The sequence below is a fragment of the Equus caballus genome, chromosome 26 (genome assembly GCF_041296265.1).
Source record: "Equus caballus isolate H_3958 breed thoroughbred chromosome 26, TB-T2T, whole genome shotgun sequence".
Lineage (NCBI taxonomy): Eukaryota > Metazoa > Chordata > Mammalia > Perissodactyla > Equidae > Equus > Equus caballus.
In genome coordinates this window covers 20,500,847-20,516,235 of record NC_091709.1, presented here as the reverse complement: position 1 = coordinate 20,516,235, position 15,389 = coordinate 20,500,847, and the positions used below count along the sequence as shown (strand labels likewise).

Here is a 15,389-nt window from a genome sequence, read left to right as displayed (position 1 = left end):
TTGAATCCTAAAGTGCTTGCTTCTCTGTAATTCATTCCAATTCTCTATTTTAGCAATTTTGGCCAGTACTCCTCCCTACAATTCTGGCCACTTACTTTTTAATCTACTTATTCCCGTTATTACCCTTTTTCTTTCTTTTTCAGTCTCCTGTTTGCAATTGCTGGGGGGAGTATTGGGGAAAATAACTGCTTAGACTAATTTGCTTCAATCAATGCTCATTTTAGTCACTTACTAACAAAAAAGAAGTATAACAAAATCAAATCAGGGTCAAAGTTTTATTATTTTTATTTCTCTCTCACTTTCTGCCATCCCTCTCTCGTTTCCTCCCTCCCTCCCTTCCTCCCTCTCTTCCGCACTTTCTTCCCTCCTTTCTGCTTCAAGTTTTTCTAAACAGATTCTTCAACTCCCACACGAAGTCTATATTTCTAGGTCACATATCTTGGCTTGATAATCATTCCAGTCCATTGTAGAATTTTCAAGTTTGAAGCCTAATTTTCGCATTCACATCTGCAGTGTGTATGAATGATGTGGGTTGGGGATATTTTTAGCACACACAAAAAAATTCAGGTAGATTCTACTACTAGAATTTGGCTAGAAATTACTGAGATCTAATGAGCATATGTTTCTCAAACTAAGTCACATCCATCTCACTTAAAATCTTAGACACATCCATCTAACTTATAGTTTAAAATTCGGAAACCACTAAGTACATTTTATATCCATTATAATATATAGATTCTTTTTATAAGATGAATTTTAATGCTAAAAACATGTCATTAACTAGTCCATAATCCCAGTGAGCTTGGTATTATCCTAATACTCACCTATCATTTTGCTCCAAGATTTGGTCTTTCAGTATAGTTCTGGAGTTGATTACACTGACTTGCTCTAAAGCATGAGCTGGGGAGGAAGATGATGAGTGCTTTTATATCCATATAAGCAAGCAATGCACAAAATAGAGAGAAACATGGTGAAAGATTACACAAATTGCAGAAATTTTTGTATTCTGGATCCACAGGAATACTGAGAGCCCTTTCATTGTGCTCATAATTTCCCCTTCACCTACCATGCCTTAATAAAACTAAGATTCCATCATGGAAAAGCCTACAGAGAAACTCCTTTTCGGACATCACAAAGGGGTGCTAACTTGTTTCAGACCCTCCACAGAAGGGCCAGCTATTTGCCCGGAGGAACATGACTCTAGTCTTTAACAGAAAAATGGAAGGTCATCAAGGCTTGTAGACAAACGTGATTATCGTGAAGATTATTAAGGAAACAATGATAAACTCTCCAAGTCTCTGTCATGTTCTTACTAATGTCGCTAATACTAATAATAGCTTCCTATGTGGCAGGCACTGTTCTAAATGCTCTCTATATATTAACTCTTAATTCTCAAAACTACCCTTATGTCTTCCTCATAATTATCCTTATTTTAGGGATAAAAAGACTGAAGCACAGAGAAGTTAAGCAGGTCACACAAACCAAGGTCACACATCTAGAACAACAAGACTGTGATTCAAGTTACTCTTAGTGAATTTGGGAAACATATGAGAGCTGGGTAGATTTTTGTCTTTTTCCACAGTATGATAATTAAACTCTTTTTTAATTTCAGACTTCTTATCTTTAAAAGGAAGGAACTGGACTTGGAGATTTCTAAGGTCTGTTATGGGAATTCCATGCTTTCTTATCTCTAGAAGTAAACATTGAACCCTTAATGGAAGAATCTGATTGACATCAACTTCCTCTATGAAACATGGGATGCCAGGTCTCACAGCATGAAAATTCCACTTGGAGATGTTTCAGCGTCTCCTGCCTACGGCTCATTCTCATCTTTAGAGCTTATAACAATAAGGTTTTAATTTACATATTTACAATTTATAGAGTGCTTTCACATACTTTATGTAATTTGAGCAACAAAAATGAGCTGACAAGATAAAGAGAATAGATAAGGTTACCCATATATTGCAGGAGAAAAAGAAAACTCAAATAAGTGACTTGTCTGAAACTCAAAGTTGTCAAAGAGAAAGAGAAAGAGAGACACAGAGAGAGACAGAGACAGAGAGACCCAGAGCTGGTGAGAGTGAGCCGACCCACACACTCCTTCCTGTCTTTTCACACTAAGTCAATGTACTTGTGCTACACATTTGATATGACGTGTAAGAGTTTAGTTGGCCTCTGGCATGAAACAGAGGCAGCATCAGATTCAAATTCTGCCACTTACAATCTATCTTAACTTGTGCAAGATATCTAACCTCTTTGTAAAATTAGGACCATGTAGTCTCAGGAGTTTTCAGGTAAGATTAAATAAATGCCAAACTTGTGAATATGTTGACATAATTAATACCCAAGACATCCTAGCTATCATCAGTATCATTAGTGTGGTGAGAATTAATCTAGATGAAACCTATAAATATGTAAATTTATCTTTTAGTCCTCATATCTTTCTTCAGGAACCCTTTTCTCACCTCTGATGGATTCCTTACATAATATTCCCACGAGGTGACACTTGCAGATTTTTCAGGGCTAGATGGATTCTTAGAGATCTGATATATTCAAACTCAAATTACATGTAAACACTACTTTTTACAAGTTATCCGTTATCAACTCCAGTAGTGAGGATGAGAATGATAGGAAAAGAAAACATGGCCGGGTCATAAGCAGTTTGGGGACAAGGGAGTGATAAAAATGTGCATTGTTCAGTTCCATATCAGCCACTAGCAAAAACAGATCTGGATCAAGCCCTATGTTTCAGAAATGGGAAGAACCAGAGGAGTTGAGACATTTCCATGAAGACTCACATAGCTATTCACTGAGAACTAGAACCCAGGGCTCCTGAAATCGGTCACTGTTTGTTTCCACAATATTGTGCTGACCTTTACTCCCACTGTAGTGTCACATAAGTTAACAAGAATTTTAAAATGTAAGGATTGTGTACCTTGTAAAGGAATTCTTGAAAGTCAAGATCCAAAAGGATAAATTATAATAAACAAATGATAGATCACGGACCGATTTTAGAACAGTGGATCATACTTCTCAAATCGCACTCCCTTTCCAGGCAAACTCTTTTACCTAAATCCTATTAAAAAAAATGCTCTCTGATATAATTTGATTTTTCCTTACTATCTATGCAAAAAGAAAAAGAAATTCCCTGCAGGGAGAGGCCTGCACCTAACATCTGTGGGAACCGGGGCAAGAGTATCAAGGAAGTCCCACATGCCATATTTCTAATTATTTAATAGTTATAGATGGAGCTAACAGACTGGTAAATAAGTTCTATCACTTAGTCTGACAAATATGCTTTCCCAACCACCTGGAAGGCAAGGTCCAGGGGAGAGATCCCTGGGAGTTCCTCTGGGGAACATGGCAATCCCAGGTGAGGTGGTTCTAGTCAAGGCCCTGGCCCCATGTCTCCCATCTCATCCCCATCCTGCACCATGTCTGTGGACACCTCAGCCCACGTGTCCAGGTTCTGTCCACCCTACCCTACTCCAAGAAATAACCATCCTCAGGCCAAAGAGTGCTGAATGCCCAGTAAAGCAGCCTGCCCTTGGGAGGGCAGAACTGAGGAAGGACAGCCCAGGTCCCTGGAGCAAACTTATGTCATTTGGGCAGAGAATTCTGGGACCCCGAGTACCTGGAGTGGTCAAGAAGTGGGGGATGGGTCACGTTGCCCAGGTCTAAGGGCAGAACCACAGGAACACGACAATGAACGCGACCGGGTTTGAAGCTGTTCTTTGGTGAGTTTTACGTCATCAAAATCTATTTTTGCCTTGCTCTGTGTGGTCACTAATAAAATTACACCATATATGGCTGATCTTTTACAAATATCTATTTATCTAGTATTAGATAAATAGAATAAAGTAATTTTATGGCTTTTAAAAAAAGCCTTTATATTTTTTATTCAGCATTCAAAAAATCAAATCCCAGAAATATTCATTTTCAAAAACATTCCATTTCTAGTATAAAAATGATCTCTACTCACATCTTCCTGAATTTTAACAGAAAAGACACAATATTGAAGTAATTAGAAAAACAGTTCAATTTATATTTTTGCAACTCTGGCATACTTCTGCTGGTGAGGTAGTGACATCTGCTAATCTCAGACCAAGTCTGGGAATGTTGCTTTCCACCTGTTACCTGGAGGACTTGTGCACATAACAAGGGATATAAAGGCAGAGAAGGCAGGATGTTTGTTTCCAAAACTGGGGATTCAAACAAGAGCAAATTCCATAACTTTCAAAAGATACATTGTTTATTTTTCATTGTGTCCTCACCTTTCTCTTGTTCACTGAAGACCTGAAGCAAATTCGCGAGGTTTTTGGTTTTAGACAGCAGTTCCTGGTACGTCCCCATTTGTGCTACTCTGCCACTCCCCATCACAATGATAAGATCCATCTGTGGCAGAAGTGTGAGGTTGTGGGTCACTAAAATACGAGTCTGAAAAACAGAACGTTTTATTCCTTGAGTTACCAAAAAATGGCAAAAATAATCTATTTTAAAGAAAGCTGCACTTTTTTTTTTTTTGTCTTTACTATTTCAGAGTGTAATTCTTGGGAGGTACCAGTTTGAGGCAGCATATATACATTTCACAGTGAATGACGACATATTGCTAGACATAAAAATTAGGTTGCAAATGCTTTTAAGCCTCAATTCAGGTAGTCTTCATTCATTGAAAATGAATCCATTTCAGGGCTGGTCCAGTGGCATAGTGGTTAAGTTCACGTGCTCCAGTTAGGTGGACCGGGGTTCGCCAGCTTGGATTATGGGCATGGACCTATGTACCGCTTATCATGCCATGCTGAGGTGGCATCCCAGATATAAAATAGGGGATGATGGGCACAGATATTAGCTCAGGGCCAATCTTCCTCAGCAAAAAGAGGATTGGCAGCAGATGTTAGCTTAGGGCTAATCTTCCTCAAAAAAAAAAAACCAATCAATTTCACAACAAATTAAAAACAATTTCATATCTGTTATTCTTGCTTATTTTTTTTTAAGGTCCTATAGCATTACAAAAAAGTGTTTGATTCAGGTCATAATTCATGGTCTTTATTTTTAAGTATTTCCTTATTCCTGTATATATACACATAGAATTGAATGAGAAGTTTTTATCTTGAGTGAATTTCAAGAAATAAAGACATTTGTCTATTATTTACTTAGATATATATTTTACTATTTTATACATTTATGTAATTTTTTTCAGAGTGCTTTATATTAATAAATCTAGCAATGCATATTATGAAGGAATGAGTATGGTTTTGTGGTCAGACAGACTTTTAAAAATCTCTGCTGTTGTAAAGTTGAGCAAACAATCAAGTCATTTTAAAGCCCAAGTTCCTTCACATGTAAAACACGTGAATAATAGTAAAACAGGAATAATAATAATATCTCTCAGAGACTTGCTATAAGAACCAAATGAACTTATTTAGTATCAAACATGGTATACACTTGGTAAATATTAATTTCCTTCTTCTTGGCCCCTTCACAAAACAATTGAATTGTTATTATTGCTATGTTAATAATGTCAAACTTTAAATGCAAATAATCAACAAAATAATACTAATTTTTATAAAAGTGCTATGCATCAAAATACTATTTTTCAAAAAACAATCAGCTAAACCAAAAACAAGTCTTTCTGACACAGAAACGCCCTTACAATATTGTATTCGTCAACGAGGTAACAATCACATAGATTGTCACCAGAGTAAACTTTTAAGTAAAACTTTAAAAAACATTCATTAAAATTTGTAAAAGAGCAATATAATATCCCATTTTCATGTGAAATTTGACCACTTTGCTTCAACAAATAAACAGAATCTTGGAATTTGTGGCACAATGCTATGCAGATTATTCTCCCCTTCCCCTCAAAAAGCATAAGTGATGCTATGGCTACCTTGTTTTTCAAAATGCCCGAGGACCCAATCACTTTTTCAAAAAGTTGCTTTCCAACATGAACATCGACTGCAGACAAGGGATCATCCAGGAGATAGATGTCGGCCCCGCTATAGACAGCTCTGGCTAGACTTACTCGATGCTTCTGGCCCCCACTTATATTCACACCCTGAAAACAGAGCAGGAGAAAAAACCAAGACCAGGGAAAAATGTGTAAATCTTGAAGCATGTAGAGTCCATCTAAATTCTCTTCTGTAGCATGGATAAATAACTCAAGATTAACATTCAAACCTTTCTTTATCCCAGAATTCCAAAGGCCTATCCCATCCCTCTATTTCCTAGTGCTACTAACTTGAGAAAATTAGCAGATCCATCTACTTTCTCTTAATGGCTTGCTCTCAACAGTAGATACTAACAATGAAGGAGAAATGAATTTCCAGTTCCCTAACTCTGAAAAATTGTGCCTGTGGAATATTAAACAAGACTTTTGGCTGCCAACCATAGACGGACCCCAAGAATAATTTTTAAACTGACACATAGGAAATTGAGAATAATAGCTAAATTACCAAAGCAGTAATCAACATGTCCTATTTTCTTCTGTAGAAAGATTAGTACAAGTCTTGTTGGCAAAAGTACCACTCTAAGAAGCAAGAATGAGGAACATACATCACTCTATGTGAGAATTAAAGTTGACATGTACAGCCATATATGGAGAATTATGGGGCCAGGCTCAATTTACTTGATTTATTTTATATTTAGTGTTTACAGATCTGGTTTAAAAGCTCTCTGTGCAGCACAGAACTTAGCCAGTGACCTATAATTGTAAAATGCCATCGCTTCTTTGCCTTTCTCATCCTCCTCCCACTCAACAAATATCTCCTTGGTATAACTATATTCTGGTGCTATGCTCCCACTTGGGATTCAAAGATAAATAAAACTGAGCCTCTGACATGAGGAGGTCACAGTTTAGCAGTGGAGATAGGTGTGAAAAAATACATATAAAGTAATATGATACATATATATGTGAGTACGCACGTGTGTGTGTGTATTTATGTGTGATCATAACAGCCTTCAACTCACGGGTTTGTCATGAGCATTTAATAGGATGAGTGTAAAATATTTAGGACAAATCTAACATTCAGTACAGACATAATTCAATCTTAGCTATTATCACCCAAAAACTCCTCTCTCCAATCCTTCCTCTGCCTTGTCATCATTTATCTTGTATTTATGTCATTGTCTTGCTTAAAATCCTTGGATGCCCACATCTCCCTCTTCCCATCATCCCATACTAAAAAATGAGCAACAGCCAGTTTCTTAGTATAAATCCAAGATACTTATATTCCAGTATTAACTTATCTTCAACCACTCTCCCGGTGCTGCACTTAAGTGACTGTCGCCTGCTAACCTGACTAGCCTGCCCTTTCATATCTAGGCAGAGGCTGTTCAACTCAAAAGTTACTCACTCTAAGAAGTCTTCTTTGAAAGCAATAGTCTCCCCAGATTCCAAGGAAAGTGATTCATTCTCTTCCTTTCTGTCCCAAAGTGCTGTTTACTCGTCCCATTGAGAGAAATGGCAATACCCAAGTCAGTCTCTCTCATTAACCTAGGAGCTCCTCCCTAATTCATCCTTGCATTCCCAGCACATAGAGAGTGTCTGACACTAGGTGATAAATAAATATTGGTAAAGACAATTGATACCATTGGCAGGGATCCATTAGACTGCAAATCCCTTGCAGGCAGGGTGACACCTCTCTTACTCACCATTATATCCCACATAGCAAAATAAGGGCATATAATAGATTAATAAATATTTGTGGCCAGTTGAAGAATATCAAAGGAAAAGATGGATAAAAGTGAGGGAAATTCTACATTCATTATCTTGGTTGTCTCATAAACAGCTGTAAACAGATTTCCTTTTGAACTATTCAATTATATGTTTATTTTAAATAACATCACCAGATTGGGAGAAGTTTAATTACAAAAAACTGAAATTATAAATGGCAATAATATTTAATACTCATATTCAATCTATACTTCATGTTTTGAATTTTTTTCCTCTTTAAATTCTTTTTAGTTACATGCTATCATCTATTTCATATTATTAGAGATTGGCTTCATGAGCATAATATTCAATATGTATTAACAAGTTTGAAGAAGAAGTCACATTTCTGCATAATTTTAGCTATGGTGTCATTTTGCCTAGGGACAGTGAAAACACCAGAAAAAACACAGGGGTTGGAAAAAAATGAAGTCTATTTAATACTTTGAGAAAATACTTCTGCAAGTAACAGGCTATGAATGAAGCCAATGTAAATTTAGTTCAAAGGTAAATTTTGCCTCCTCCTGCATTTTAAATATTTCTACTTTCTACAATTTTGATCTATAATATATTTTATGTATCAATTTATATAACAAGACTATTAAACAACATGAGGCCAGGGGTAAAACTGCCTAACAAGGTTATGCTAACTCTCTTTTCAGAAATTCAAAGCACACCGTAAGCATTATTTACTCAGCTTCATGGTGCACATGAATCATAGGCAGGGGTTGCTTTTGTATTCATGTTTAATTAATGGAGATTTTAGTCATGGGTTGGGGATAATCTCTTGGGATTCATACTTTAGCTCATGATATCTTGTTTTGTTTATCTCCAAAACACTGGGAAGCATAATGCCTATTCATTAACACAACGAAACAAAATAGAACAAAGAATAAGATGACTGGGAAACGAGCTCCTCTTAGGCAGCAATGAGCAAACATGGAGTAGGTGCACTAATGACAGCATCGTCACGAATCCTCTTTAGAATCTGGCCTTGGTGCCACCGCTGGAGACTGACTGGTGTTCTGTTGCTACTGTCCTAGGCTTGACTTTGTGCACAAGAGATGCAGAAAAAAAACACAACTATTACTCACTCATTAGACAGTAAACAGCATTATGCCACAACTAAAGCAAGGCATTGATGATACAGTTGGTGGGCTCCATTCCCTCACGTGGATACGACCAATAGAATTTCCTGCTGATTTTTAATCTGTTTTCCAAATAGTCAAATATAAGTAATTATTTGTTGTTAATATTGCCATATCTTTCATAGGAATTCTATAATGATTTTTTAAAATTATAGTCGTACGGCTCTTCAAGACCTCAGTAAAAAGGCTATAAATATTTTAATAGCACAGCTGAATGGAATTTTACTCCTGCATATGATAAATTGTATTTTCCTTACTCTTTCTCCAATCTCAGTTTGATCTCCGTTTGGTAACTGCTCCAAATCAGGAAGGAGGGCACAGGCTTCCAATACTCGCTCGTAAAACTGCTTCTGCATGATGGAGCCAAAGAGAATGTTTTCTTGCAAAATGCAATTCTGAATCCAGGCCTGCTGGGAAACATAAGCCACAGAGCCCTGAAAGAGAAAGAAATAAAAGAAACATTCTCAACAAGGGAAAAGGAGAAGTTGTATATACCACACAAAAGGAACATATTTAGCCCTTGAGTTTGCCTTCTTTAATTTTAAATTGAATTTTTAAAAAATCTAGGCGGTTTTTCAGATGTAAATATATCCTATTAACATTTTAGTCTTATATCTTATTTTAATCTTACATATGTTTATTAGAGACCCCTTCAAATGAGTTACTTTAGCTTCTTATTTACTTTCACTGTAGCTTCTATCAGTTATCTGTCTCTGGTGGGATTTTTCTGGAAGCAGATGCTGAGTGTGTTAGTCAGCTCTGGCTGCCCTAACAAGGTACCTAACAACAGAAATTTTTTTTTCTCAGAATTCTGGAGGCTGGAAGTCTGAGATCAAGGTGTCGGCAGGGTTGGTTTCTCCTGAGGCCTCTCTCCTTCGCTTGTAGATGTCTGTCTTCTCCTGAGTCTTTACATGCCCCTCCCTCTATATGTGTATGTCCTAATTTCCTCTTCTCAAAGGATATCAGTCATATTGACTTAGGGCCCACCCTATTGACCTTATTCTGACTTAATGATCTCTTTAAAGATCCTGTCTCCAAGCACAGTCACATTCTGAGGAGTACCTCAGTACCTGAAGTACCTGGAGGTTAGGATCTCAACATATGAATTGGGGGCGAGGGCATAATTCAAACCATAACACTGAGTCTGGAGTGCAAGTTGTTCATGGGATCAGTTCTTGTGGAAGGAAAAGAAGAAGGATGATCGTGTAGAGTGAGAAGTCTCACCATGATCCAGATCCAACAAAGCTTTGGCCAACCCTCCAGAGAGCTGTGGAGAAGTATCGTCCATCACAGTTCTTCTGTGTTAGGCTGAACTGGCCCGGCCTTTAAGAAAGGGACCCTAGCCAAGCCGCTTTCAGCAGCCGAGGCCATCCTGACGTAGTTGCCTTGCTGTGAGTGGGTGGCAAGCCCTTCCTAGAAGGGGCATCTGGGCAGCACATCTCTGTATCTGCCACATACTCACTGCTTCTACATTCATTTTTTTATGAGTTTATGTCTTGAAATCATTCCCGAATATATGACAGTCTGCTGCATAAAATATCCTTTTAACTAACTCTTCTTTTCTTGTAAAGGACCCACAATATTTGAACTAGAGACTTACCTTTCAATCTGCCCCATCGATTTTATCCAAACATTGATTTTGGAGTATTTTGACTACTGTGCACTGTATAGCAATACCAGACATTTAAAGTAGTTTCTGACGTAGACATGTATGTAACTATTAGTCTTTTGATTACTACCAACAACTTTAAAGATCAAAGATTAACTTTTCATTCTTTTTTGTTGAGCATGTAAGACATGGAATGGCTTTTGATCCAAAACAATGTAATTCTGATCTGACTTGATCTTGAACACAAAAGTAATTGTTCTTGAATTGCCTTGCCTAGTGACTAACCTTTGATTAGAAAAACATATTAAATCAGTCCTCAAGTGATATATATTTTGAACACTTGCTACATGTTAGGCAAGATAAGGGGAACAGAGGATGAAGGACATAGGAGAAAAGACTGAAGAACAGGAAAAATGGAATACAATATAAAACAGAAACTAAATACTACATTGAGAGCTACGGAGTCAATGTATTGGCATGACAGGAGCTGAAAAAGAGTTGATGGATTTTCACAGAGATGTAATTTTTTCCTTTTATTATCATTATAATCATTATTTGCCTCTCACATACAAATGAAGATGTGTGTTTGTTTCATTTCATTCTTAAGTAATGAAACTACAACAGAAGTTTTGCTAATTCAAAATGGCCTCCAAATCTCTGATGTTCTATCAATGAATATTGAATAGTGAATACTCTGAACAAATGTGCCTGTTGTGAGCCTTTGATACTGAGAAACACATGGAGTCTTAGAGTTTAAACACAGTGATATGATATGCCCCAAAAAATTGTTCATGTGAAACCTTGAGAAACAGAAAGATATACACAAAAGCACCTTGTAAACACTAAGTGTTAAGTTGGTCATATCATTATTATGATTATTATTACTAAACTAGAGATAATCAGGATGATACATAAATTTAGGACTAAAAGTGTTTTGGGAAATAATTTGGAGTGTGATACCTCAAATCCTGCCACTGATCCAGACCAACAGGCTTCCTGAAGGACAAAGTGCCCAGTTATAGACAGACAATATCTTCCCTCTTCGACAACTCTAGCTTGATATAAACAAAGGGTGTCTTCTCTGCTTTAGCATTGGTATTAGCATTGTTACAGTTTCTTTCATCACTGTGAACATTTTCTTAATTACAAACCCTCAAAGGTATCAGAAATAATCTTTAAATCTTACCATGAGAGCCCAGACAATCATAATGAAGATAACAATAATCATAAAAATTCTTAGGAAGCTAGCTGACTCTGTGCGAAGAACTAGTCTAAGTGTTCACTCATTATTTTATTCAATCCACGCTTTAGACTTTTTAGCTTATTATTACCATTTACGCATTGGGTGAAGCCTAGAATTCATATCGTTTTTATCTTGATCAATTTTTAATTATTTTTCAAGACCAAATAAAGGCTACCTCCTCTTTGATTATTTTTCTGACTCTTCAAAGCAGAATTTATTATTTTTATACTCTCCTTCAATTTTTTATAGCTGCTTTAAATATTTGTCATAATTGATATTAATATCTCCCTCACTAGATTATGAACTCTATGAGAAGAGGGGTATAACATATTCATGTTTGTTTCCCTGGGACTGAGTAGTAGACACATAGTACCTACTCAATAATTGCTTGGTGAAAATAGCTGAAAAGAATAAATGAAAATAAAATTGACAAGTTGACAATCATTGTATTTTTAAAGGACACTCACTGGCTTAGGAGAAGTTACAGTCATCTTGAACTATAGACAAATGGCTGAGTGCAATCATGATGAAGAGCAGAGAGCTACAAAGATAGTGGACTTAAGGTTAAAGAATAGTGGTATTCATTAAGTGTAATCTTATCAGAAAAAGTCCTATAAACCATACTTGATCCTAAACTAAGTAATAGTAACACTGAGAGAGAAAAGAATAAATCAAAATTAATCATTAAAGGACTGGAATCAGGAAAGATATAAAGATATGAGGAAAGATATATTATGAAGAAAAATAAAAGGAGGTGGAGTTGATTTTCTCCTGGAGAGAAAAACTGTGAAGAAACTGGCCTCAGATCCATAGGGCTTCGCTATCTTGTCACACATGAGAGGAGGCACTAGGCTAGTATTTTACCCAAGAGTTAGTTAGGTCTAAGGAAAAACTCATTAGATAGTCTAGTATTTCAAAAAAGAAACAGCTGATTAAGAACTGGTTGAATTCTTATTCCTATCGACCTTTAAGAATAGAATAAATGGGGGCCAGCCCTGTAGCCCAGTGGTTAAAGTTCCACACACTCCACTTCGGCAGCCAGATTCGCAGGTTCAGATTCCAGGCACGGATCTACCCCACTCATCGGCCATGCTGTGGAGGCATCTCACATACAAAGCACAGGAAGATTGGCATGGATGTTAGCTCAGGGTGAATCTTCCTCACACACACAAAAAGAACAGAATAAATGGCTGGGAGTAGATCTCTCCAAAGTCCAAAGGCTGAAACTTAAATGTAACTATTAATGTTATTTTTCTGAGGTCTTTCTAGGTCAAAGATCCTCCCCATGTGCAAATACGAGACAGAAATGGAATGGCTATAATTATTTAGGGAAACTTGCAATGAATAATAATTAGAAACCTAATCAAATTAAAGCATAAATCACATTTGTTACTCTATCATTAGTTGCAATTCAGTTAATATCATCAAACAATTACCAGAAGCATTCCTAAATGATTTGCTGAAGTATTTGGAGCACAGAGCACTGTTACTAATCCATCCATAGCTAATCAATTTCTGTGGAAATTGAAATGTTTGTTACAAACCATAAATGTCCATTAAATACTTGCATCTTCAATTCAGTTTGATAAATTCTTATTGATGTTAATAATGAGTTGGCTGTAGCCTATTACACTAGGAGATGTGGAAAGAATGTATTGTTGACTTTACCTTTCTTTGAACTACTCCTGTTAGTTTCTCCATTTCCCCCAGGATGGCAGAAAGCACAGATGATTTTCCAGACCCAACTTGCCCTACAACAGCCACTAAAGCTCCTTCTGGAATCTTTATGTTCAGGCTGCATGACAAGAAAAGAAAGAGATGATATAGGAAGTTCTAGTTACTACTTTTAACACTTTTCTTACGTAAGTTACAGCACTGAGCATCATCTCTGAAATTGCTGCTATTCATACGATTCTCCATTATTCTACAAACACCCAACCTTCTCAAAGGCAAACAATAAGTGCTGTAGAGGAAATGAATATAAAAAAGAGAGCACAAAACCCATTAAAATGAAAGGTACAGTGAGAGGCTAAAAAAAAGTCTTGTAAATTTCAATATAGTCATCTTCTGCTTTAAAAACTCTGAGAAATAAAAATATGGAGCATTGTAGAATTCAACAGTAAAAAGATTTTTTTATTTTTAATTTTCCCCAAACCATGACTTACTCTTTTAGTACTGGAATCCCTGTTTTATCCCAGGCAAAGGAAGCATTTGTAAAAGCAATGGCATGATCTGGGAAGGAAAATAAATACAAGGATGCATTTTAGAACCAATTATTTTCAACCCAGATGTCAAATAAATACTGAATGCAAAGAGGAACTGCTGACCTCCTGTGTAGTTTGTTTCAATATTTTGAGGAAGAAGCTCCTCAGAGCTGAGGAAGTCTTCTAAACGACCCAAGGATATTCTTGCCTATCAAAATAAACACAGATGGAACTTATTTGGGATTCAAGCAGAACTTAAACAAAAAGTATTTATTGTGATTTACAGCATGACTAAAAATTTTTATGCAAATTTAAGGTATTGATATAAACATTCTGCAAGCATAGTTTGAATTGTTTTAATGTTTCTAAGTAAGTCCATCCCTGAAAAGAACAAATAGGTTCAAGGACCAAAGATCAAAACAAATGTTATATACGCAGGAAGGCATGAGAAGAAGAAACAAAAATTCCTCTTTGACATTCTAGTAAAGCCATAACTGATTAATTAATAATTACAGAGAAATTAACTTTATTTAAAAGCAACTTCAGGTTTGTTGAATGAATTCTGATTCTGAGTATAAATAAAATGATACTTTTGGTAATCATAACATTTAATTATAGTAAAATAGCTACAAAATGTTTAGCTACAGTTAGGATAAATAAAATCTTTTTTTTTTTTTCCTGAAACTGACTTACATGAAATCTCAAGTACATTTTTAATCACTCTATGCCACGAGATGTCTATTGTTAATGGATAAGATGTAACTGGGCTGTGGTTTTTTTTTATCAAGTGTGTCACATCAGTATGCAGAGCTGGTTCTTTTTCTCTTTTTTCTTTCTTTTTTTTTGACAATTGTTCTCCTTATTTATTTAGTGAAAGCAGTAACGTACCAGTAGGAGTTGGAGAACACTTTAAGATCCCAGACCTTTAGCTAGATTCTAATTTCAAAAGCAAAACAGAACCATTACTCTAAGAATGACATTTTCTTTAAGAGAAGCACGCTATGAAACCAATGTTAAAAGAAAAGCATCATCAATAGTACTTCTATGCCCTCTGTTGGCCATGATTAGTAAAATAATATGAAAAAGGTATAATGTAACAAAATTGGCTTAATTGGTATTTACTATACAATTATGTTACCCTTTCGTCAAATAATTTAAAATATTAAAGGCAAAGTTTTTACATCAAAGAACTGGTCCCAAAAAGCAAAGATTCACTTTGTTATGAGCCCAGTCTTGAGGAAAAGGATTTGACGGGGGATGCCCAGAAAACCCAAACCTGACATCAAAAAGCATGTAACTGAGAAAATCTCAGGATAAAGGGATCAAACACCTTACTTTGGATTTCCTGTGGTTTTGGGAGCCTTCTACTCGTTGAGGTATCTAAAGAGCCTCCAGTGTTTGAAAATTACAATAAAGGGAGGCTGGACCATATACCTCATACATGGTTTGTTGATAGACTTCTATTATCAATGGA

The 15,389-nt window shown here is 36.2% G+C and overlaps 1 protein-coding gene across 3 annotated transcripts in view; it reads right to left on the bottom strand.

The window, feature by feature from the left end:
* Positions 1–15,389, bottom strand: part of ABCC13 (ATP binding cassette subfamily C member 13) — an 82,211-nt gene that overhangs the window by 29,393 nt on the left and 37,429 nt on the right. For all 3 annotated transcript variants that reach the window (XM_001498520.6, XM_070252278.1, XM_070252279.1), the window contains 7 exons: positions 14,039–14,123; positions 13,877–13,943; positions 13,380–13,506; positions 9,117–9,293; positions 5,891–6,058; positions 4,275–4,437; positions 825–900 (listed from right to left, as the gene is read on the bottom strand). In XM_001498520.6, the coding sequence (XP_001498570.4) occupies positions 825–900; positions 4,275–4,437; positions 5,891–6,058; positions 9,117–9,293; positions 13,380–13,506; positions 13,877–13,943; positions 14,039–14,123 (863 nt within the window). The remainder of the gene's footprint in view (positions 1–824; positions 901–4,274; positions 4,438–5,890; positions 6,059–9,116; positions 9,294–13,379; positions 13,507–13,876; positions 13,944–14,038; positions 14,124–15,389) is intronic.